The 26,787-nt window shown below is 43.1% G+C and overlaps 1 protein-coding gene across 3 annotated transcripts in view; it reads right to left on the minus strand.

The window, feature by feature from the left end:
- The window catches only part of KDSR (3-ketodihydrosphingosine reductase), a 37,528-nt gene extending 11,171 nt beyond the window's left edge, over window positions 1-26,357 (minus strand). The window contains exons 1-7 of one of the 3 annotated variants that reach the window (XM_058557268.1): window positions 26,180-26,353; window positions 21,729-21,818; window positions 19,659-19,715; window positions 14,684-14,749; window positions 14,400-14,495; window positions 6,827-7,018; window positions 582-665 (exon numbers count right to left, since the gene is read on the minus strand). In XM_058557268.1, the coding sequence (XP_058413251.1) occupies window positions 582-665; window positions 6,827-7,018; window positions 14,400-14,495; window positions 14,684-14,749; window positions 19,659-19,715; window positions 21,729-21,818; window positions 26,180-26,287 (693 nt within the window). In that variant the 5' untranslated portion in view covers window positions 26,288-26,353. Of the gene's footprint in view, window positions 1-581; window positions 666-6,826; window positions 7,019-14,399; window positions 14,496-14,683; window positions 14,750-19,658; window positions 19,716-21,728; window positions 21,819-26,179 lie in introns of all 3 variants that reach the window. The other 2 variants (XM_058557270.1, XM_058557271.1) reach the window with 2 other exon arrangements.
- Between the last annotated feature and the right edge of the window lie 430 nt (window positions 26,358-26,787).

The raw sequence follows: 26,787 nt of genomic DNA on the forward strand, positions 1-26,787 counted from the left end.
ATATATATTTTATATATATATTCTGAGAGTGAAGCCAAGAGGATTTGCAGATCAACCAGATGAGTGGTATGAGAGGAAGAATCACGGCTGGCTTCACGGTTTCTAGCCTGAGCAGCTGTGTGAGTGTGGGTGCCAAGCAATGAGATGGAAAATAATGCAGGGAAGTAAGAGGGAATCAAAAGTCCCCTTACTGAAACATTAAGTCTGAGGTGCCCATAAGACTTTCAGGTGGAGACAAGGGATTAGGCAACCAGGTCTTTAAGTTCTTATTTTCAAAAATATCATCTCGTTAGTTAAAAATACAGACTGTACTCTCCAACATAAAGAAAACATCTTATTAACTAAATAAGGTTTTGAAGATTATTAGCAAAAATCAGGGGCTTTGAAAATATGGCTGCATTCTCCAAGATTCCAAATGGAAGTTCCAGAAAGTTCAGAGGCCTCTAGCCAGCACATAAATTGAAAGCCAATCAATTTTCTGACTGATGAAAATGCCTGCGGGCTGCAGGGAAAGACAGAGAATAGGCAAAGAGGTTTACAAGGTTAAAGCCTCGAAATGGGGCACAGAAAGGACTACTTACCTTTGTTTTGTTTTCTTCTGCAAACCCAGGGGTGTCTGTGTCTGGCGGGTAGGCAACTGTGACATAGACGTTATATGGCTTCACCTGCATTTCAGAAACAACAGTTGCCTCTTCAGTAAACAAGATACAATTCCGCATCCTCCCTCACCAGCCTGCACTGGCTGCCAGACAAACGTAATAAATACAATCCTGATTTTCTCAAGAGGTGCCAAGACCAACACGGAGATTCTGTAAGAGGAGAATGACCACCAACTGAGTCAGGCAACTCCTCTCCATGCAGATCATTTAGAAATAAAGCCAAAAACCTCACCCCGACCTCTACTCCAGAAAACAGCTGGCCCTAAGGTACAGAGATTCACCTCCTTCTAAGTTTCTTCCACTCCCGCTGACCAGGCAGAGGCGCTGGGAGCTGCCCATGAGGAGAGCTTCAGTGCGAAAGGGAGTCCACTCACTCTCCCCACCCACCGCACACCACTCAGGCACCGTGTTCAAGGCAACGGGACAGCTCTGCTCCTCCATCACCAGACTGCAAATCTGTTTTCCTCCATGGCTGCTTCTCAAACTCTTCTTGTGTTGATTTCATCCACAAAATATGTTGAGATCATTCAAATCCCCTCGCCTATGCCCTTCTTGTGTCACTCTGGACCCAGGTCTAGAACTATCCATCCTCTGAGAAGTTTGCTTGCTCAGGAACTCCCTATCCAACCAGCCCCTGCCCATTAGGGAGTACCTTCCTCCTCCACAGAACCAGCCAACAGGATTCTCTCCCGGGGTAGAACCCCCGAGTCAGACCAGCCATGCACCTCCCCTGCACCTCATCCCTTACTTATATGTCAAAACTCCTTCCCACCTTCTCTCCACAGCTCCCTCACCCTATCTGGAACTCTACCTGGCTCCTCTAATGCATAAGAACAGGTTCTTAGGCTTGCTTACCTCACCTCCTGGCCTCCACACTTAACTTTCTCACTCATAAACACACCCCCAACAATTCCAGAAGATTCTCCTGCTAGTCAGACCCGACATTTCCTTCCCAAAGACCCTGCCCGGCAGCAGCCCTGCTCCACACTCCTGTCTTGCCCTGCCTCTTAGTGACTCTAGGCGTGGTGGTTCATACCATCAGAATCTTTTTGCCATGACTTTTGTTGGCGCTTGGCTCACTGTTCAGCTCCGTGAAAACACCTACAGGAGTTGGAAGTGGACAGGCAGCTGATGGTAAGACAGCCCACTGTGTGTCTTAAGGAGGCTGAAAAGTGACAATACTGCTTCCTCATGCAACAGCCTCTAACAATATCCCAGGATCCCTTCTTATCCTGTTGCCCTTTTTCTCCCTAGTTCCCCCTGTGAAGCACAGTTCTGAAGGCTGTGGGAGGAGCTAGAAAGGTCAGCAGAAGCATGCAGGCAGAAGATCCCGGCCAGCCAGCCTGGAAAGTGCAATAGCAGAGGGCAACGTCTCTGTTGGTTGGGCTGCAGTGCGTGCGAGAGCTCATTCACTCAGCACCAACCGGGCACGCAGCTTCAAGGCCCAGCTATGCTCAGAAATAGCTCTGGATCCGAGCCAGGCAGTGAGGCTGATGAGCAAGCAACTTCTCTCCCACTTGTTTTGAGACAGTAACTTTAAAAACTGTCTCCCACGGCCTCACCCTCTGTTGTGCACAGACAGGAGAAAAACGTCACCAAAAAAGCCAGTAACTGGTAATTAGAAAGCCCATCGAAAGCCTGAAGCTGCCTGCTCAGACGTGGTTGTCTCTGTGCTGCTCCTCTGCCCCTCTCCCCTGCAGTAAGTAAGGACTGTGGTATACAAGCTAACGTTAAGACGATATTTCAAAGGAGAGTTTCTCAAACTCAAGGTTATGGCTGAGCTTCCAAATGGTTAGAACAGCTTTCTCCTGGCGTGGGACCACAGATTGCTGGGGTTGGGAGAAACCACTCTAGTCCTGTTCTGAGTGCTGGTATCCTCTCTACAATCATGGAACCAAATGATTCTCTCACCCCATGGTTGGATACCTCCAGTGGCTAATAACCCACCCATTTTATTTATCCATCTAATGAATATTTATTGAATTACTACTATGTGTAGTTCTAAGAATGAAACATATGGATGTGAAACAAACAGAAAGAATCCCTGCCCTCATGTAGCTTACAGTCTCCTAAAACTCTTGGTCAAACGATTTGCTGAAATCTAAATACACTAAACTACATCTACACCTTCCTTTAATCCCATGACCCCAGCAGAAAAGGAAATGAAGTTATTCTGGCTTCACTTGTTCTTGCTAAGACAGAGCTGATTCCCAGAGATCACCACTTTTTCTAAGAATTATAAGCCAGGACTTCACTAACTGATTCCCCTGCTTTCCTAGCCACTGTCTGCTTCTCCTTGTTCCTGTTGATTGCCCATTCTCTGTTCTCCAGCTCCACCCCACTCCCATCCTACCGTCACTTTCTCCCCTCTGCCTGGACTCTGCCTCAATGAGAAAGACAACCACTTGATCAAGAACTGATTTACAGTCACGTGTCCCAACAACAGGGATACATTCTGAGAAATGCACTGGTAGGTGATTTTCTCATTGTCAGAACACATAGAGTGTACTGAAGGGGAAGAACATTTGCCACCCCAAAATCTTTAACATGAAGATTATCTTGGGCTGATTATTATTTTTTTTTTTTTTGTGAGAAAGATCAGCTCTGAGCTAACATTCGACGCCAATCCTCCTCTTTTTTTTATTGAGGCAGATTAGATTGGTCCTGGGCTAACATCGTGCCCATCTTCCTCCACTTTATATGGGACGCCACCACAGCATGGCTTGACAAGCAGTGCATAGGTCCGCGCCCGGGATCCGAACCCACGAACCCCAGGCCACCGAAGCAGAGTGTGCGAACTTAACCCGCTACGCCACCAGGCCGGCCCCTAGGCTGATTATTTTTAAGATACAAAAGTTTTTCTTGTTCCCTTCCCCTTAAGTGCCTAAAAGAATTCAGATTCAAAAACCTGTCTCCGAAAGCAAGCTATCACCTTAGCATAACATGAACTAGGTGGTAGACAGGAGGAACCTAGAAAAGGCTGTTTGCTGGGCTCCCCTCTGTGTCCTTCTGTTTCTGTGTGGCCAAACACTTGTTTTCCAAACATTTGTTCCTTTTCACCTGTCTGTGAATTGCCTTCCTTCCCTTTCAAGTCCCCGACTCTTCCCACCCCCAACATCTTCTTTTGTCTCCAGCTGAGGATGGTATTTAAGGTGAAGGCTTTCGCCATTTTGTCGAGTCACTCAATTTTCCTGGGTTTCTCCCAAGTACACGTTATTAAACTTTTCTTTGTTTTTCTGCTGTTAATCTGTCTCATGTCAATTTAATTTTTAAACCAGACAGAAGAACCTAGAAGGGTGGAGGAAAATTTCTTCCTCCCCTACAGTACATATACAAACCTAGACGGTACAGCCTACTACACTACACACCTAGGCTATATGGTACTAATCTTATGGGACCACCGTTGCATATGCGGTCCATTGTTTACTGAAACATTGTTATGCAGCGCATGACTATCTTATCAAAGTAATCCCACCTAAAATGTGTTGCTCCTAATTCCATCCAAACAAAGACGCGGGGGCTGGAGAGAGGATCAGAGCTGCTGAGATGAAGCTCCAGAATTTGTTTCAGCTTACTTTTTAGACCATGGTGGGAAAAGATGGAGTTAGAGGGAGGGGGAGCATGATTGGGACAAGAGAAGTAGAAAGGACGACACCTAGTTCTCTTTTACTTGGTCTCTGTTACTACATCTTTGGCTATAATCCACCTCCGAAGTCTGCTTTCCAAAGAGATTAACTTTTAAAATCTTTAAAGAATGTATTTGTACCTAAAAAACTGAGTAAAAAAAAAAAGGAAAGACAAAAAAGGAAACAAAGCATTCTTTCAAAATTCTCCACTGTATATAAAACATCTCTAGGGTCCTACTTTAGTTTGGGGGCAAGGGGTGGGGTGGACAGGAAGACTTAAGAGTTAATTAAACCAAAAAGGATTACCAAAAGTACTTAGAGTTCGAGCAATTCTATAAGGTCTGTTTCATTCACAGAAAACACAACCACGTTGGCAAAACAGACTGAATTAATTATCCAGGTTTCAAAACCACAACACCCCAAGTTTGTAGGCAAATAATTGTTTTGATGCAAGTTCTACTGTGAACAAACTAGATTTTGATTATTGAATTTATTTCCTCCAAAACCTATTTTTCATGGTACATGCTTACTTTATTTTTTGTTTACATGAGGACATTTTTAATGGATCCCAAATATGGATAAAAGTCAGGCAAACTTGCAAGTCTAGGCCAGCTACTTGCAGCATGTGAACCACACTTGTCACAAAGAAGCTTCAGGGATTCTGTACTAGCAACTCACATTCTTTTCCCTCTTCGTTATTAACATCCCTGTTCTACCTGAAGTGAAACCAGGCCACCCAGAGCGTACACTTTGCCCTATATTAGTGAATCCTGAAGTAGCTCTGCAAGATGTGACTTAGGGACAAAAAGCCCTAATGCGGAGCTTTTTCATTACAAAAAGCCCTTCACTTACTAGCTATCTAAGACCAAAGCAAAGGGTTGAGGCAACCAGCCAGATGTATCGGGCAGCTTCTGACCTGAATTAGAGATGCATCATCGACTGCAGAAGAGAGGCCAACAGGGAGCCAAAAGGCCTGGGCTTCGTTACCATTTCTGTCCCAAAGTCACAATGTGGCTTTGAGCAACTCAGTGAACTTCTTGAACACTCAGTTTTCTTATCTATAAAATGGCATAACATCTGCCTCAAATATTTCACAAAACTGTTATAAAAATAAAAGTTATTCACAAAGGGACTTTTCAAGGTAAAAATTGCAAAAGAAATACCAATATTCTTGTTTGAAATTTCACAGCCATACATGCCCTACTGGCTAAACATACTATAATGACCTATTATTGATTAAGAGTAGGAAGCAAGTTGATGAAAATGAAATTTGTGGCTGGTTCCTCTGGGGTGAGGACGGCACAGTCTATCAGTCCCTAAGTGGCCCATCAGGATTCTGTCACTAACCAGATAACTCCTCTGCACTGCAATGCTCGTCCAATATCTAGGCAGCGTGGCACTCTGCCATACACCATCGAGGGCTCTTCTGGGGATTTTCTAAATCAGGGGTCAGCAAACTATGGCTTGTAGCACAAATCTGGCCCTCCACTTGTTTTTATAAATAAAATTTTATTGAAACACAGCCACCCCATTTATTTACATATTGCACATGGCTGCTTTCCTGCTATTACAAGAGACTTGAGTAGTTACGACAGACACCATCTAGCCCTTAAAGGCTAAAATATTTACTATCTGGCCCTTTATAGAAAAAATTCTGCCAACCCCTGATCTAAATCATTAAACAGGATCCCCAAATCACACTTTTAATATAAGAAGGCTGGTCACAATGAATTCTCTTCTGGGCTTTTAACATCATGATGTAGTGTTATATTTCAGGATATGTTACAATAGAAAGAATTTGACCTTGCCTTTTTCAGTATGTGATTTTGGGTAGGTACGTGTGATGCTCTCTACGCCTCCCCAAGTGACAACAATGCAGAAGTCTACTTCACACGGCTGACGAGTAAGGTTGTCACATCATGACAAATACTTATTTTGATGCTCATCCTAACCACACCCTTCTTCCACAAAATGTCCTATCAACTGTGAAAATAAAAAGCATTCACTTTCATCAATATTTCTGTAAGATATTAAAATATAAGTATTAGGAGAGCCAAGTTTTTTAGTCCAACCCTCTCATTGTACAGATAAGGAAACTGAGACCAAGTTAAATGATTTGTCTAAAAGCTGAGAGCTAGACAGTAGCTAGTTAAGGTTTTCCCTCAAACACATGCTAATTTTATTATTCAGTCATAAAGCCCAGATTTTTTGTTAAAGAAATATCTCTATAGAAAAAAAAATCTGGTTAACCTTACACATACTCACACAGCATTAGGCCAATAATACCATGAAGATATCAGTAGCACTTTGCGTGTTAAATTAAGCAAGCAAAAACCTCACAACCGTTTTGTCTCTATCACAACTATAATCTTTATGCAATGAAAAACGTTAAGTGCAAAATTCAGGGGCTGAGCCAATTCTCTTTCACTGATGTCAAATCTAGAAATCTAATTCAATGCAACACATGTAAAGAAGGTCCAAACTAAATGGGAACATATATTGCTGAGCTGAGGAATAAATATAAAACAAGACAGCGTTTACCTCCATCTGCAAAGCTTCAGCCAATCCCCTGATGGCAAACTTGGAGGGAGAGTAGGCTGTGAACCCAAATAATCCCAGCTGGCCCGCCTGGGAGGACACAAAGACGATCCTGCCCACCCGGCGCTCCTTCATGGTGGTGATCACCGCTCGGCTGGGGTACACGCTGCCCAGGTAATTGACGCTCATCAGTCTCTGCAGGGAACAAAGAGGCCTGCGGAGTGAGCAAGGTCAAAGCCGCGAGGCTGTGCTCCGTGGGAATTCTGTCTGCTCTCTAGACTCGAGTTCTTCAATGGAGCCCACGTGACTAGGACCTCAGTCGATCTGCTGAGTGAATGAATGATGAAACGATCTTGCAATGAGCCGTGATGCTCAGGGTCTCCCATTTGAAGCCCATTTCAATCTAGTCTTGCATTCTCACAATGACAGCAGTTATGTCTTTACTGAAAACTGGTCAAAGTTAGTTTTCTCCTTATAAAAAGTACACTGCATATTGTGGGGAATACTTTTTGAGAGAGAGTTTTAGAAAGGAGCTTCCAAATATTTCCAGCCCTATTAGTCCTATACCACAGAGAGACCAGGACAGTGGTTAACAGCATGGATTGTGGTTTGAAGCCTTGGCTCTACCATTTACTCCCTATTCGATGATGAACAAGAAAAGCCAGGCACTCTACTCAATCCCACAGCAAAAACAGGGTTAATATTGGTACTATCTCATAGGGCTGTTGCAAGGACTGGGGGAGGGAACACAAGATAAGGGCAGCCCCCAACCCACATTTGTACTCAATAAATGTTAGCTCTTATATTATGATCGGTAAGAGCTTACACAGTTACCAAGAATATATTTTCCTTTTCATCCTGGGAACTCTTAAAAACCTTACATTTTAACTTGAAAATCTAAGAAAACTTGCATTAAAATATTTCTATATTAAAAGTCTTATAAAAATATTAGATCTATTAGAGTAAGTTTTAGAAATGAAGACCAGAAACACCAGGAGCTACAGGGAGAAATATTTATGCTACAAATTTAAAAAAAGCAGAGAGCAAACTCTGTGCACTGTGACGGTAACTATTTCAAATATTAAATAAAAGTACATGTGCACAGGTGCAAAACCAAGGAAATATAGAAAATTGTAAATGACTGTGTTAGGATGTTGGGATTCCCATTTTTTCCCAAAATGTCTTTTAATATCATTATATTGCTAGGGCTGGCCCAGCGGCGCAGGCAGTTAAGCGCATGCATTCCGCTGTGGCGGCCTGGGGTTCGCTGGTTCAGATCCCTGGCATGCACCAATGCACCGCTTGTCGAGCCATGCTGTGGCAGCGTCCCATATAAAGTGGAGGAAGATGGGCATGGATGTTAGCTCAAGGCCAGTCTTCCTCAGCACAAAGAGGAGGATTGGCAGATGTTAGCTCAGGGCTGACCTTCCTCACAAAAAAAAAAAAGCATTATATTGTTTTGATAATAAAAAGGCTCTAAAAAGTATTTGAAAAAAGATGGCACATTGAACCCATGTTTTTACTTCCGCTCCCTTCAGAGACCCCACTAAAATCTCAGTAAAGAGATTTTTTTTTCCTTTGGCAACAACCCACAAGAACAAAGAAAATAACAGCAATAACATCTTGGAAGTTGACAAACAGAATGATGAGTGATAACTAACACAGCTGAAAGCCGAATGCTAAGCAAGGAGCACAGAAACTAGAAAGGAAGATTGTACCACAGAACCCCCACAATGCTCAGGCAGCACCAAGTACCCCTGGGCCAGGAGGGCAGGAACAGGGCTGAAAGACAGGAGTCTCAACTACGACTCTGTCTAAAACATACTCAGACAAATCCACAATTACATCCAGAGATTTCAATACCTTTCTTTCAATAATGGATAGAACAAGTGGACACGAAATCAGTAAGGATATAGAAGACTTAACACTGTTATCAGTCAACTGGACCTAACTGACACTGAAAAAATACCCCACCCAAAACAGTGGAATATACATTCTTTTCAAGTGCACACAGAACAGCTACAAGATAGACTATATTCTCAACCATAAAAGAAGTCTCAATAAATTTAAAAGGATTCAAATCATAATAAAGTATGTTTGCTGACCACAATGGAATCAAACTGGAAATCAATAAGAGAAAGATTTCTGGAAAATCCCCCAAATATTTGGAAACTAAATAACATATTTCCAAATAACCCAAGAGTCAAAGCAAAAATGAAAAGGGAAATCATAAAATATTTTTAACTGAATGAATGTAAAAACACAACATATCAAAATTTGTGGGACGTTGCTAAAACAGTACTTAGGTGGAAATTTGTAGCACTAATATCTGTATTAGAAAAAGAAAAAGGCCTCAAATCGATGACCTTAGATTCCACTTAAAGAAATTATAAAAAGAGGAGCAAAAGAAAAGTAAACAGAAGAAAGAAAATAATAAAAATAAGAGAAGGAATAAATGAAATAGAAAACAGAAAAACAATAGAAAAATCATACAACCAAAAGCTGGTTATTGAGAAGATCAATAAAACTGATAAATCTCTGGTGATACTGGTCAGGAAAGAGAGAGGACACAAATGATCAATATCAAGAATGACAGAGGTGACATCACTACAAACTCTGGATATTAAAACGATAATAAGGGAATATGATGAATAACTTTGTGTCAATAAATTCCATGACTTAGACGAAATTAAATTCCTTGGAAGACACAAGCTACCAAAGGTCACTCAAAAAGAAATAGATAAGAAGGTACAGATGTAGCCCTACATCTATTAAAGAAATTGAATTAAAGTTAGAAACTGTTCCACAAAGAAAACCTCAGGCTTCACTGGTAGATTCTACCAAACATTTAAGGAAGAGTAACATCAGTTCTACACGAATTCTTCCAGAAAACTGAAGAGGATGGAATACTCCCCCACTCATGTTATGAGGCCAGCATTACCATTATACAAAAACCAGAAGATAACATTACAAGAAAAGGAAACTACAACTACTATCCCTCAAGAACACAGAAAGGAGAATAGATCATAACCAAGGGGGGTTTATCCCAGGAATGCAAGATTGGTTTAACATTTGGAAATCAATCAATACAATTCGCATATTAACAAACTAAAAAAGAAGATTCTATGATCATCCCAATAGATGCATAAAAAGCATCTGACAAAATTCAACATCCATTCCTTACAAGAACTATTCGCAAACTAGGAATGGAAGGGAACTTTCTCAACTTGATAAAGGGCATCTAGCAAAAAAACAAAAACAAAACTATAGCAAACATCATACTTAGTGGTAAAAGACTGAATGCTCTCTCCCTAAGATCAGGAACAAGACAGGAATGTCTGCTCTCACCACTTCCATTCAACACTGTACTGGAAGTTCCAACCAGTGCAAGAAGGGTATCCAGATGGGAACGTAAGAAGTAAAACCGTCACAAATGACATGATCTTGGATGTAGAAAATCTAACAAGCACTAGAATTAATAATTGAGTTTAGGCCGGCCCTGTGGCTTAGCGGTTAAGTGCGCGTGCTCCGCTACTGGTGGCCCGGGTTCGGATCCCGGGTGTGCACCAACACACCGCTTCTCCAGCCATGCTGAGGCCGCATCCCACATACAGCAACTAGAAGGATGTGCAGCTATGACATACAACTATCTACTGAGGCTTTGGGGGAAAAATAAATAAATAAAATTAAAAAAAAATAAAAAAATAAATAATTGAGTTTAGCAAGATGGCAAGATCAATACACAAAAATCAATGGTATTTCTCTATAATATCAGTGAACACTCAGAAACTGAAATGAAAAAATACTGTTTACACTGGCATCAAAAATGTGAAATACTGGGGCCAGCCATGGTGGTTAAGTTCACACCCTCTGCTTTGGTGGCCCAGGGTTCACAGGTGACCTACACACTGCTCATCAAGCCATGCTGTAGCAGCATCCCACATACAAAATAGATGAAGACTGGCACAGATGTTAGCTCAGGGCCAATCTTCCTCAAGCAAAAAGAGGAAGACTGTCAACAGATGTTAGCTCAGGGTCAATCTTCCTCACCAAAAAATCAATGAATGAATGAATGAATAAATAAATAAACAAATGGAGATTATGTATTATGTTCATGGGTTAGAAGATTCAACATTGTTAAGATGCAGCTCTCCCCAAATGCATCTACAGAGTCAATGTAATCCCAATCAAAAATTAATAACTCTCATTAATACCCACAAGTAGATAAAACAAGATACAGCTCCAAGAAACCATAAAGAAATCCACTAAAAAGGAAAATTAAGAGAAGTGTGTTGGAGTTCCCCAAGACCACCTCCAGTTTCAGTGATTCACTGGAAGGTCTCCCAGGAGCCTGCACATAGTGTACTCATGACAAAGATTTACTATAGTGAAAGGACGCAAAGAAAATCAGCAAGGGCAAAAGTCCCCCAGGTCAAAGTCCACAGGAAACCAGGTGGAAGTTTCCAGGAGTCCTCTCCCTGCGATATCACATAGGATGCGCTTAAATCTGCCAGCAATGAGTTGTGACAACACACACAAAGTATTGTGTACAGGCAATTTAAGTGCATGTGAACCTCAGTAAAATTAAACTAAAAACACCCAACCAAACACAAAAGGTAATTGAGATTGAATTCATTTTAAATAAAAATGAACTCATCTTCAGAAAATGCATCAAATGTGGTGTGTTCTAACAGGGCTCATTGATGAGAAGCCCATTCCTGGACTTGACTAGAACAATGCAAGTGACCGAGACTAAGACAGGAGAGAGCTGAGGGACAAATAATGGCCTTGGAAGGTGACCCTCCCCAGAGTACGGTGGCCTCTTGCCTCCATTCAGGGCAGCCAGGGGAAGAGGGGCCGTTCCATAGGAGGGCCACGAACAGAGAGAGTGAGGCAGTCACTGGAATACAGGCAGCAGGTTTGGAGTTAACCGTTCTTCGTTTTTAGAAGGCCAGTTCTCGTTGCGGGTGGGGCCCCTTCCAATATCCCCTATCAGCTGCTCAAGCCCCTCTCCTGTGCAGATTTCTGCCCGCCCCCCTATGGTCACCCACGACTGTACCTCCATCCACTTCCCAACAACACCATCTCTTGCCTTGACTACCCCAAAAGCCCCTAAAAGTCTCCCTGACACAGCAGGCGGAAAGATCCTTTAAAAATAGAAATGCAGATCATGTTACTCCCTAGCCTAGCTTAAACGTCTTCAAAGGTTTCGGATTAAAACCTAAACTGCTCGTGGTAACCTGCAAGGCCCCAGCAGCTCTGGCTGCTGCCCACTCTGCCATCGCTCGGGTAGCTCCCCCCACACAGGTGGGAGCTAGTGTCTAGTCCTAGTCTATTCCTCGCCTTTGCCAAGCTCTTCCTACCTCGGGGCCCTTGCACTACTGGCTCTTCTACCTGGGGTCTCTTCCCTGGTCTCTTTGTACCCATTCTTCAGCCCGCAGACCCCAGAGGCTGTGTCTCCTTCCATCCTACCTACTGGAGACCCCGCCCCTTCTCTCTATCACAGCTCCCTGCGTTTCTCCCCCACAGCACTTCACCCAGTCTGAAATCACACTGCCAAGCGGCTTGCTCCTGCACAGTCTGTCCTACCTTACCTGGTAGGGCCAAGACTTGATTTTCTTGTTCATCACGGCATCCCCAGGACCCAGAACAATGCTTGTCTCACTAGAAGCTTTCTTGAATATTTGTGGGTTGAATGAATAAACGAGGAAGGACATTAATATTTACTATGCAGCGACCGTAGGCTAAGCATTATGCACACGTTATGTTGCTTAATCCTCATAGCTCTGGGAGCTGCATAGCCAGTTTATGGAGATTGAGGCTGAGGTCGGAAGAAAAGCTGAGGCCAGAAGAAAAAAGAATTAGCCTGAGATCACACAGCTAGTGAATGGTTAGCCTTGAAGCCATTAGAGCTAAGATTTAAAACTGGTTTAGTCTGATGCCCAAGACCCCCTATTCTTCCAGTGTACCCTGTTGCTGGGCACAGAGCAACCGTCTACGTGGTGGGCGGAGGTGTGGACAAGACGCTGGCGGCGCTGGAGAAGAAATAAGTTGTGATTGTTTTGTTTCAAACGAAAGAGAGAGAGAGAAGGAAGGAAGGAAATAGCGTGAATGGGAGACTGAAGGTTGAGAGTACACTGAGTTTTCTCAAAAAGATTAGAATTGCACGTCTTTTATATTTCAACATGGTTCATATTCTCTACGTATTTTTTTCTTCCTTCATCTCACCTGCTTCACATTTTCTCCTTGTCATTGATACCCACACACATTCACCTGGTGTTATACACTTAGTTTCCTCTATTCCTGCTCACAATTCCACAAAACACTCACTCAATTATCCTTCCATCAGACACACAACTGTAAACAATTCCCACGCCCTCTGCCCCCTAACAGACACACCCACTTCCCAAGGTCCTAGTGTTACAGTTGTGCGTTTATTTATTACAACCATGCAACTACCTATACCTCAATCCTCTCTTTGCCCTTCACATTCAGTCAAGGTGAGATTCTCCCTCCACATCATCTTTCACATACACACTCGCGCAAACACACACACACACACACACACACACACACACAAACTCCTCTTTTGCTGGCCACCTCCAAAGTCTTTCACCTCATCATTTCATGCCTAGACTACTATATAAGCATTTTCCCAAATTGATTCTTTACACAGCTGTTGAAATAATCTTCAAAATCTCCCTTTCATTACTTACAGATAAAGGTACACAGGTCAAGACAACTATCTTTTATGCCTAGTTGATAAAGGAGCCTTCAGACACTCGAGTCCAGGTGAGGCACCACTCTGCTTGTACGTACATCTGGACTCCCCTGACTTGAATTTAAATCATAGAGTTGACGGTGTTTTCCCACAGTCCACCAGAAGCAACATATCTCGACTACTGCTCCAACAGTGTTCTTTTCTCTGAAAGGGGAATGCAATTTAACTTTGCAGAGCAGAGCATTCAAAATCCGTTACTACGATGCAGGCTCAACAGACCATTAAGAAAAAGATGGTTGATGCAGTGTCAACTAAAAAAACGTTTTGCACTTAAGAAAGATTTCACATCTGATGTCCATTTCTTTAGGATATCTTTAGGCTCAAATAAATTACTAAGAGAGGTTCCATGGCAAATTTGTTTAAAAATATAAACATAAACATGAGGCATTATCTTTTTATCTTGATTTGAGAACTCTAAAGAGTCTGCTCTTCAATTTTTTTGGTTTTTCATTGTTAAGAATACTGATACTTGACGTGAAAATCTAGCATCTCTTGGCTTACAAAGAGCCCTCTTGATGACATGACCTCAGTGAATTGTTGTAGGCATCTGTGTCAGACTGGAGGTTTCATTCCCATTTTACAGCTGGGGAAACCGAGGTTCAGGGACTTGTCTAAACTCTTAAGGTTGGATGGTGACTGGGACCAAAACCTTGCCCAGCCTTCCTCTAGTCTTCTAAAGCTTCTATTAAATCCCAGTGCATTTCATCCATTTCATTCGTAAAGCTCTACCCATGGCCTTGGTCTACTTTCAGCATACAGGCTACCCCAATAAGCAAAAAACAAATTTTTACTTACTTCAAAAGTACTAACTTCAAGATCTTCAAATTTTCCTGAAAGGGACATTCCTGCACAGTTTACAAGCATGTCGACGGGGCCCAGTTTCTCCTGTGCCTGGAGAAATTTATTAGAGCAGAGAAAGAGAAAAGAAGAATCACTCAGTAGCAAATGAAAGCCAATAAATAAAATCTAGAAAATGATTAAACCTAGAGGAAAGATTTACCAATTCCAAGCCACATACCAACATGGTAAGAACCAATTGAAAGGCAAGTGAATTAATTCCAATTAGCCCAGCCTCTTACTTGTTTTATGACATTCTCTACTTGGCTATAGTCTTGAGAGACATCGACAGATATACAAAGCACCACCTGTTAGAGAGAGAAAAAAATGATCAAAGCTATGCAGGTGTCTGAAACTATTTTTAAAGGATTTTTTTTTTTTATTAAAGCCAATCCTTTCTAATAGATAAGGAGTCCAATTTCGGATGTACAGACCGCAATGTTTGAAATCTGCTGACAATGCAATCAGTAGAGCCTAATTTTCTTGGCAGTTTTCACAGAAAACTCTTTTGAGCAAACTCAAAAGAATGTTTTAAGAAATGTTGGTCAAAGGGTACCAACTTTCAGGTATAAGATGAATAAGATCTGGGGATCTAATGCACAGCATGGTGACTATTGTTATTAACACTGTATTGTAGACTTGAAATTTGCTAAGGGAGAAGATTTTAAGCACTCTCACCACACACACACACAAGAAAATGATAACTGCGAGGTGATCTGATTTACAACTTGATTGTGGTAATCATTTCACAATGTAAACATATATTAAATTATCACATAGAACACCTTAAATATATACAACTTTTGTTAATTATACTTTATAAAGCTGGAGATAGAAAAAAAAAAGTCTAAAAAGGCTCCTCTTGAAATACCACTAATCTATAGTGACAGAAAGCAGTTCAGAGACCACCTGCCACCAGGAGTGGAGGGAGGAACGGACTGCAACGGCTCTGGGGGGGGATGGAAATGTTCTGTATCTGGCTGGTGGTGGTTTCACACGTGCAGACAGTTGTCAAAAGCCATCGAACTGTCCTCTTCAAATGCGTGTGGTTTATTGTACATAAATTATATGTCAAGTTGTTGAAAAGAATACACAAATTACGTAAAGAATACATAAATTGTACATAAATTATATCTCAAGTTGTTAGTATCATAAGTTGTTAATAAGAATAAAAATAAATCTAATAAATACGTTTAAAAAATACTCCCCTTGAAGTAATATCAGAGCTATGATTGTCCTACTGGGATTCTGCATCAGCAGGTGGAACAGGGACAGGCAAACACCACCTCCTTCCAGAAGCCACCTGCGTTCAGGCCCCCGCTTGGAGGCTGAGCCAGGTAACATTATCTTACAAGGCCAAGGGTCGATGGGGGCCTGTGGGAACTGAGCTGGGAGCCAAGTCACATTTGGTTCACTCTGAGTTTTGTCTGAGATCCCTGACTCTGGACTGACCAGCCACTCACAGATTCTCTAGACAAGGGGTCACCAAGCCGAGCCCCAGAGCCCACCCGGACAAACTGGGGCTCGCAGCACAGAGGGATGGCAGGAAGGGCTCAGCCTGTGCTTACCATGGAAAACAATTCCGTTTGGTCTTTGAAAAGGAAAGAAGGAGGGAAGGAAAGAAGGGAGGAAGAAAGGAAGAGAGGGAGGAAGGAAGGGGGGAAAAAAGGGGGAAAAGCACATATTCCGGTGCTTACTTGGATAGAAATTTATGAAACAGAAGTTGAGAACACAATAGGGACAAATAAAGAGTTATTGTTTTAATTTTCCTTTTTGGGTAATGTTTTCAAAGCAGAGCTTAGGCCTCTGACATAGGAACGTTCTACGTTCCAAGGCGGGTTACTGAGAGAAGCAGAAAGGTGTTCTTGATTTCTCAGTCTTTCCATGAATTCTTGGCTGTTGAGACTGGCCGCCGAGCTAAGGGGCAGACAGAATGCGTGTGTACAGGAGGGCACATGCCCATATCAACCATACGCACCCAAGCGTAGCTGCGAGTCCAGGGCAGCGTGGTGTGAGGGAAAGAACAGGCCTGGCACCTGGGAAGCCTTTGTTCCAGTCCGGTCCCTTCATTTACTAGCTGAGCAGAAGCTGAGACATCTGCAGTGGCCTCACGTGTACAATAAGGGTGTCAGAAGCTAGTGATGACCAAGATCTTGCCCAGCTCTAAGAAGCCACGATGTGACAAAGGAAGCTGCGACATTGGAGGCCAAAGGGTTGAATGAAAAGAGACCCACTGCCTTAGGATTTGTTACAGCAGGCAGGAAGTTTTACTTAATGCAAGAAGGAACCCCATCCAAGTGACCCAAATTCCTGAGAAAAGGAAGCAGCCCCCTTCACAAACAGAACCTGGAGTGTGCCAGACCAGAGGGGTGGATTTCATCCCTATGTCATCATGCAGAAGATATTTTTTTTTAAAGGGAGTAGGAATCATAGGATTAATTATTAAACATGCCTTTTTATATAGTACTAGATCATTCACTGTAAATAAAATCTATACCACAGACAGGTGAAATTCCAAAAAAAAAGTTAACAGATTAGTACCAGGAACAAAACGCCCACAGGGGAATTGCTTATGCTAAGTGGTTGAGCAAGAAGCCCATTCTGGGCTCAGCAGCAGGATCCAGCTTCTTCCTGCCTGCTCCTGCCCTGAATATCTTCCCTTCCCTTAAACTTTCCACAGGACCTAAAGCCTTTTGACGGACGAAGAGGGGCTAGGAGTAAAGACGAAGAAGTCCAGAGCAGAGAGACGGGGCTGGCAGCAGGCGAGACTGGCCTTCTGCCAGGAGCATTCAAGCTCATGGTTTTAGATGCTACTTCCTTCTTTACCAGAAGTTACACAAAGTGAAAAAAAAGATGGGGAGATCTGCTGATCTGGCAGCTTTCCAATGTTTGTGGGCCTCAGAGAAGAGGGTACAGGAAGAGGCCACGGTACTGGAGAAAAACTCACACACGTGCACAAGGAGATGTGGATGAGAATTTCTACCTGCAGCCTAGAATGCAATAGTAAAAAAAAAGGCAAACAGCCCAACACGGAACTGAGTAAATAAACCCTGGTGTACCCAATACTATGCCACAGCAGTTTTTAAAATGAGGCAGATTTATTTTTATTGACATGGAAAGATCTCTAAGATATCCTGGAGGGAAAAAGAGGCAATTACATCTATAATGAAACACCATTTAAAACCCATCAGAAAAGCCAAAATTAGAAAGTCTGCCAATACCAAGTGTTAGCAAGGATGTGGGACAACAGGAGCCACCAGCCACTACCAGTGGGAGTGTAACCACTTTGGTGAAGTTGAAGATACATGTACAGACAACTCAGCAATTCCATTTCGAGCTATATTCCATGTTGCACATGTGCACAAGTAGACATAGAGAAAAACTTTAGTAATAGCAAGAAACAAAATAAACTAACAAAAAAAACAGGAAACCACCTAAGAACCGATGAACTGATGAACAAAAGGTAGTCTACACATACAAGAGAATACCATATAGCAGTAAAAATATGAATGAACTATCACTTCATGCAGCAACATAGAGGAATTTTAAAAACAGTATCAAGTAAACAAATCAAGTTGCACAAGAATATGTAAGGAACAATGTGATACAAATCTAAAGTAGACTAGTGATGGCCTTGGGCTGCGAAGGAGTTGGAAGGGAATGGCGAGTGACTGTTAATGGGTGTGGACTGTCTTGATGGGCTGATGAAAATGTTCTAAAATTGACTCTGGTGATAACTGTGCAACTCTGAATATACTAAAAACCACTATACACTTAAATGTTGGTGAATTAAATCTCAATAAAGCTGTCAAAAAAATAATAATACCATAAAGTTCAAAGAGAAGCAGAAGTAAACAATATGCTATTTAAGGTCACATGTACTTACGGTCAAATTATACAGAAAAGCAAAGGAAGATTAACACAAAAGTCAGGTTGTGGGGTTGCCTCTAGGAAGGAGACAAAAGGATATGCTGATATGGGCTCACAGAAGGGGCTTCAGAGGCCCTGGGAAATTCATTTCTTTTCTTCTTCTTTTGTTTTTTTTTGGCGAGGAAGATTAGCCCTGAGCTAACATCTGTGCAATCTTCCTCTATTTTGTATGTAGGACCTCGCCACAGCATGGCTTGATGAGCAGTGTGTAGGTCTGCACCCGGGATCTGAACCCGTGAACCCCAGGCCACTGAAGTGAAGCAGGTAAACTTAAAACACTACGCCACCAGGCTGGCCCCTGGGAAATTCATTTCTTAAGCTGGGTGATGAGTATGTGGTTATTAATTTGTTACTATGTTTTATATTGAAATACATATTATATATATATATATATATACACAAACATCATTTTATCCATCCAAAAATTCCATAACCAAAAAAAATTCTTTTTTTTTGGTGAGGAAGATCAGCCCTGAGCTAACATCCATGCCAATGCTCCTCTTTCTGCTGAGGAAGACTGGCCCTGGGCTAACATCTGTGCCCATCTTCCTCCACTTTATACAGGACACTGCCACAGCATGGCCCAACAAACGGTGCGCCGGTGTGCGCCCAGGATCTGAACCCGGGCCACCAGCAGCAGAGCGCACGCACCCAACCGCTATGCCATGGGGCTGGCCCCCCAAAAAAAACAATTTTTTTAAATGCTCCTTGCCCCTTAAATGTTTTTATAAAGTTCATTTAAATAAAGAATTGAAATGAAATCATCTTCTAGTAAAACAATCGGTTATTTGATCATTTGTGTGCATATATGTATGAGAATCTATACATTTTTTTATAACCTGAATTCCTAGACAATTCAAAAACTTTCACCTTTATAAAAACAGTCTGTGTAATGTACACCTCACTGACTACAGTTAACACTGCTGTATGGCATATATGAAAGCTGTTAACAGAGTAACGCCTAAGAGTTCTCACCACAAGGAAAAAAAAATTTTTTTCTTCTTTTTTTTTTATCTATATGAGATAATGGATGTTCACTAAACTTATTGTGGTAATCATTTCACAATATATGTAAGTCAAATCATTATGCAGCACACCTTAATCGTATACAGTGTTGTATGTCAATTATATCTCAATAAAACTGGGAAAAAAAGTCTAATATGTATTTTAATCAGGAAAATCCTACCCGTTTTCAATGAACTATTCACAGTTGAAGCAGCCCCTTTTTTCCTTTACATGATTGTATTGATTTCTACAGAAAATGCATCCTGAAGGCAGTAATTTTACCTGTTTATCATTAATAGAGTGTTTTTCAATTTCTTTCTTTGCCTGCAGCAGCTTGTCCTGAAAGCAATAAAGAACAATTAGTTCTGGTGATTATCTGTCTGCTTGTTTGTTTAAAAGAAGAGAAAAAGCAATTATTTGTATAGTATTTATCAAATTCTAGAAAACACACAAGATCGCAACTATATTGCATAGCTATGGACCACAGTCTATGCAAAAAAGAAGCTGAAAGTATGTTAAGCTATGACTAAGGGATAGCAAGTTTTAAAATTCATTGCAGAGAAAGATAATCAAAAAATAAATGAACTTCAAAATCCCAAATGACAATATCAATTGCCAGTAATTCTAATAAAGGTTTTGATCTAACATTATTTAGTTGGATATAGAAAAGAACAACCATATTGATACGCAATGCTTCCCAAACTCAAGGGTACACATGATTCCATGTCAAGAGTGCTTTCGTAAGAGATGGTCCAATATTTTCCTTCTCCACTATACAAGCAGATATATTAAAAAGCACTTTTTAGATGGACTGGGTAAATCTATGCCTGGCTGCTTACAAAAATAATCGTAAGACAGGCAAATCTAACCATGTAATTGAGTTATTCTTCCAAGGTCTCAATTTTGCTTGCTTTACTCATTTTCAAGAAGACAGATATCAGTTTACAGTGTCTTAATTTGCTATAAAAGTTGTAATTTGAATACATCCTGACAGCCAGAGAAAAACAAAAGGGGAGGGGAATCCTTCAGAAAGACACGCAGGTTCTCCAAACACGAATATACCTATAATACAATTGTATTATTCTATTAATAAACGTACACACAACTTGACTTTGCCAAAATTGGAATAAAAAGCTACATTAGAAAATAAATAATTTCTCGACGCCAGAAGGCTCGTCTGCTCATTCACCTCCAGCAACGCAAGGACCACAGAATGAGCTTCTGAACACCTGACACGCCGGCCTCCTCATCTCCTGTTCATCTGTCTCATGTCAAATATAATTGTTTAAATCTCGGAAAATGCCATTTTATTAAAGCTGTGTTTTTGTTCCCATAAGGCGGTTTCAATGCCAAAGTAAATTCATTGTCAGAGAAGTCAGGGTATAAATAAAAGGTAGCTAATTCTGCCTTCCTTGAATTTCTAAAGAAATTATGGACATCCAAGCCTAATTTTGTGTCATTATTTAAATATTTCCCCCAGAGCCCTCCATGGCCTGCCCGTCCACTGGGTACCCCCTACCCGGGCAGTCACCATACTATTGCCCTCCTTCTGCATGGGGGAGTCCAAAATCCCCAAGCAACGATGCGACACTGGCGTTCCCATCCCTCCATCATCCCTCCCTTCACTTCTGCATCCAAAAAAAATGTTTTGAGCACCCGCTATGAGCCAAGCATCATGCCAAGCACAGAACAATAGCAGTGGACAATACAGCCCTGGTCACATCCCCCACGGCCCCGCCCCTCTCCGTGGAGCAAGAGGACTCCACGACTGTTCCTGTGAATACAGTGCCACTGCTTTGGGCCATGGAAATAACTTTGGCAAGAATAACAGACCCTGAAAAAAAGAAAAACAGACCTCGTGTTGACTCAATGCAGAAAAACAAATGTTTTGCTCAACTGCTGGAGATCAGTGAGATTCCCTTGTGGGGTCTGGGTTTCACTAGAGATACGTATCACGTCACAAGCAAATTATAGAGAAACACCTACATATCCTTCAAGACTCAGGCATCAGCTCCCCGATCACCTCTGCTGGCACCTCTGGCAGGTGGAGCACCCTCCCTGGCTTCCTGTGGCCAGGTGTGCTATTTACCTGTCTTGGCCTCTCCCACCTCAAGATCTGCAGTGTCTATGATGTTGCCTAACAGTTGCTGGCACTAAATAAACATTTACAGAGCTGACCTGATTTCAACCCAGAGTCTTTGTCCTGAATACCAGAAATAACCAGTGGTCCAGGAATCGCACCTCAAACCAGAGATGTTAGTGATTTCCAGCAAGGCAGGAAGTTTGTACAGCCTCCTCGGCTAATTTAAAGTAGAATAAGTAAGTTAGGAATATCGTACCTAGAAGACTTACCTCATTTCGTGCCACCAGGGTTATAAACGCTCCTTGTTTATAGCATTCAATAGCAATACACTTTCCGATGCCACTGGAGCCTCCTGTAACCTGAAAGCAAAAATAACAAAATCTGCTTAGCACTTGAAATGTCCCTTCTGTGGGAAGTTTCTTTAAAATAACTAGGATGAGCTCTACAAACCAATCTATGAGAACTAAATCTTTAGCTGTTGTAGCTTCTTCATCCCATCCTGAATGAATGGAGTAAGTGCAAATATGAAACATGACACTGTCGGCAGCGCCTGCTGCTTAGATCGTTTTCAGAACTATAAACTGCACGCCTATAATATTTTTCTGAGTTCACTGGAGGGAAAGTGCCCTATAAATGAAGTTCATAAATAATACATCAGTCTGCCTCTGCGTCCAAATCCAAATGAATCTTATTTCCTTACTGCATATTTCCTACGCATGAATAGCTCAACTAGAGATAAAAAGAATGGTCACTCGCATATATCTTATGATCTTTTATTTTTTTTTTATCTTATGATCTCTTAAATGACTGCTTATTATAAAGTAATATACGATTACATGGAAATACAGAGAGGTAAAGCTTTTCTTCTTGCACCGTTCTACCCCTCACCATCTATAGCTCAACCATACTGGCTGTCTTTCAGTTCCATGCTCTCTCCAACCACAGGGCCTTTGCACATTCTATTTCCTCCACCAGGAATGCTCTCCTCCCCTCTTTCCATCTAGGTGGCACCTACTCATCCAACAAAGCTCAGCTCAAATATCACTTTCTCAGGAAAGCCTTCACTGACTGCTCCCGCCCCCACCTCAACCCACTCTTCAGCACTGCATCCTTTTATTCTTTACTTTATGGCACTCACATCATCCAGCAGCCATGCATTTATTTGTGTGATTATTTAATTCACCACCATCTTTCCCATCACTGCCTCACAAGCTCCATAAAAATACCAACTCTGTTTTTGCTCCCCACTATATTCCTGGCACTTAGCACAGTTCCTGGTCTATACGAAGGACTCTCTATATTTAACTTAATAAGACAAACACAACATGATCTTTCTAGTCATTTTCCCTATGCAAATTACATAATATGGGCCAGGGGAGTGGGAGCCCAGGGTTGTCATAGGAAGGGGGAAGGGAAGTGTCAGACAGGCATCTGTCCTTACAGGCTTTTGTATCCTACCTAAAAAAAAAAATTGTATCGTAATGACTTAGGTCAAAAAAACAAAAGGTTTCACAATATTGCATTAAATAGCTGTATCAAAACTTAGTCAACCATTTCCCTATAGTCAGACATTTGATTAATTCAAATATTTTAATGTTAGATTTAAGTCATGCTGTAATGAACATCTCTGACCCCATCCCATGATTTAAAATCATCATGAAGCCCCTCCTATACAATGTACCATCTTCATGGGACTCTTGGAGGCCTCCCCCACTTCTCTTTAGTCTCTCAACTTCCCACCATTGAAGAGATTTCTTTGGCAGATAACTAACCAATTATCTACAGGTTACTGTCAAAATATACCTGTTCCCCGGCTAACGGTTGCCTCTGAGGAGCTCTTTGCTATCGAGATATATCATGAGAGGTTCTGGTTTATTCTTTTTCACCAGACATTCCAATGGCACAGCAATTAGCAGGATCCCTAAAATGTCCCGGCTGTTTTATGATGTTGTTCCTGCTGCCTGGATGTCCCTCCACCCAACATCCCCCACACACCTACATTTCCAAATCCAACCTACCCTGTAGTGGTCAGTTCCAATGTCCCCTCCTCCAAGAACCTTTTCCTGACTCTCCTCTACCTGTCCCTTTCCACCTTGTGCACAGTCACTTATGTACACATCTTAGCTCCCTTGCCAGACTGTGAGTTCCTTGAGGATGACTACCAAATCCAATGCATCTCTCTCATTCCAGCACAGTGCCTTACATAAGCAGTTGCTAAATAAATATTTGCCTACGTTAATTTGCAATATGTTGTTTGATGCCATTTCCCTGAAAGAAACAATGCCAAAAAAAACTGCAAATAAAATTTCCCTATTTGTTATTCAATGAATTAATGGAAGTTGAAGTTACAAGGTTATTGAGAAAATTTACATGCTCTAAGGTGCTATGTAGATATTAGCTATTTTTATTATTGTTGTCCTTCTTCTAGATTGTAATAGGTAAGCTAGCTGTGTAAATTCACAGCAAAGAACTGTTCAACCTGATAACTTATAAGATTTTTCCATAAGAACCAAAAAAAGACTTCAACTTTTGAATCACGGTTCACGGGAAACTAACTTTCTAGTCAATTATCTAAGAATATACATAAATCACTTCTAGGCTATGTTATTCTTGACTGTTATAAAAAAATACAACAGATTTTCATAATGCCTAAGAAAAACGGTAACTATGTATTGAGTTGCCTAACAACTGGTCAATTGAGCCCAGCTATGGGCCACTGCAGATAACAGTTTAACTGCCTTTCTTTATCAGTCCCTCTTACTATTCATTGCAAATGCTACTCTCTCTTTAATCACACCACACACCTCTTCTTGAGGGCAAGAGAGGGGGTGGTTTGCTGTAAGGAGAGCTGCTCTCAGCCATCACCAAACAGCGAGGACTTGATTTTCCAGTTCTCACCAAGTCAATTAAACAGTTTTTTAAAAACAAGCCGATTTAAGTAAGTACGTACCTATTATTTAAGTAAGTACGTACCGTGACTTCCGCAGCTTTGCCACTGTAATTAGGGAGCTAACACTAGTATACAAGAACTGTTCTAAAAATGAAACAATAAACAGTTATGTCCTAAGTCTGTTCACACTGCCACAAAAGCAGACATTCTAAACAGTAGCTCCCTCTCCTAACACCCAGTCTCGTCCCAACGAACCTCAAGAAAAAGCATCACACTTTCACTCTTCTTATGAGATTAAAAAGGAAGACAGATGGTGACATCATGTGAATTACTCATGTCATCCTCACATTATTTTTAGTGGCGTATTAAAACAGGATGGTGAAAATAAGAAATTCCTCTTGGTCCATCCCAGCAGACTTGTTTATCATCTTACCTACAACCCAGCATGATGCGGGGGAAGGACTAGAATCCAGGTTAAGTGAAATTCTTTTAAAAATACTGACTCAAATTTTTCATTACTGCCTTTAGTTTTACCTTTTTCAAGTTATGTATTGCAAGCATAGAAGACTCTAACTTTGGAAGCCATGCTTTTGAGGCAGGAGTTCTCTTGTGAGTGTGATGCTTTTCTCTCTTCCTCTCTAATGAATTTACACTCCCCTCCTCTATTATCTTCCACAACAGGAATAGCAGGAGTTGGAAATATACTGATAGTTTTAAAAAATGAGAATTTAAAGAAAATACGTTTGCTCCTTCACAAACTCTTGTCCAGATTTAAGGCACACTAAAAGAAATGACCATTCTATCCCATCACAGCTCAGTGGGGAGGCTGGACCCCAGCCGAGACACCCCCATGTCACCTCCAGCAGAGGAGGATTGGTGCTGCCAGCTTAGCAACTAACTCTCCTTATTCATAACCTCCAGCCTCAACGTGCCTCAGGGTTGTGAGATCCAGACAAGAAACCAGTTGAGAAAGCCACTGCAAATGGTGAAGCGCGGGGCGCAGGTAAGGAGGCATTCTCTCTCAGTGTAAGAAAGATGCCACACCTGCAGAAAAGGGAAATTTGAAGACACGAGCTTCCGGTAAGAAACAAACCAAACCCATCCACATCCCCTTCATTCCTGAAGCACTAGCCAGGTCGCTTAGCTCATCCCTCTGACTCTGGAATGAAGGCAGAGGACTGCATTGCAACAGCCATCAGCCGACCCCAGGCTGAGCTTAGAAAGACAAGCGGTGTAGACGCGACAGAAGCGTCCCAACACCGCTGGCCAGGACTGCCAGCCTACTGGGTTCGGAGCAATTTTTCCCCCAAGTGAGTCACTTCCTGGATTCCTTTGGCAACTGCTCTTTCTGTCACTCGCACAGGCCATCTTCCAGTTCCGAGCTGCCCGGCGGGTCCTGGCGGCTGGGACCCCCTTCCCTGCCGCCGCCTCCTCGCGACCCGGCCAGGACTGCACGGCCACCGACCGCGGTCTCCTTGGCAAAGTTTCTCAGCCTCTCTGTTCCTCAGTTGACTCATCGGGAAAACTGAGGACAAAAATATCCACATCCCAGGGATGCCCCGGGGATTAACGAGCGCGCCGGAGCCCCCGGAGCGCCGGGACCCGGCTCGCTGGCGCTGTCCCCGCCGCCTCGCTCTCCGGCCCTGGGAGGAGCCAGACGCAGCGGAGGGCGGGTCCCCGAGGCCCTCCGCAGGGACGGTGCCGGGCTGGACCGCGGCAGGTGGCCCTCCATTCGGAGAAAGGGACGTGGGCGGCCCGGCCTGGGTGGCGGGCCGGCGCGCCAGGGGAGCGGGCCGGGAGGTGGCGGCGCAGCAACAGGAGGCCACTCACCACCACATGCGCCCCGGGCAGGGCGAGGGGCTTGGGGCTGATGAGCGGCGACACCATGTAGAGCAGCAGCACGAACGCCACGAGGAAGGCGGCCGCCAGCAGCAGCATCGCTCGGCCGGGCCGGGCCGGGCCGGGGCGGGCGGCGCAGGCTCAGGCGCGCGGGGCTCGGCGGCGCCCGGCGGTCACGCGCGGCCCGCGCCGCAGGGGCCGGCTGTTTGGGTTCGCAGCGCGGGGCGGGGCGGCGGCCGGAGGGGAAGAGGAGGAGCCGGCGGAGGGCGCGACCGCGGCGGGGCGGCGCTTCCAGAGGCGGGGAGGCCAGGCCCGGGTCTGCTGGAGCTGCGCGCTGCGGGGTCCGCAATCGTCCCAGCGTGGAGACAGAGCCCCGCACCCTCCCCTGGGGAGGTGGGAGCTCCCCGATTGCGCAGCGGGCCAGCCCTGGCTGCGCCACCTGGGAGTGCCTCTGGAAGGGCTGGGGGACGCTCCGGTTTGGGTCGAGGGTGCTACTTAGGACCGCGGAGAGCGGGTTTCCAGACCCCCCCCCCCCAAACCGCGCGTCGCGGGGTCGGAACCCCTCCGATCCTGCGAGTTCCGCCATCTCGCCGAGTGCC

This window comes from Diceros bicornis, chromosome 16, assembly GCF_020826845.1.
Source record: "Diceros bicornis minor isolate mBicDic1 chromosome 16, mDicBic1.mat.cur, whole genome shotgun sequence".
Taxonomy (NCBI): domain Eukaryota; kingdom Metazoa; phylum Chordata; class Mammalia; order Perissodactyla; family Rhinocerotidae; genus Diceros; species Diceros bicornis.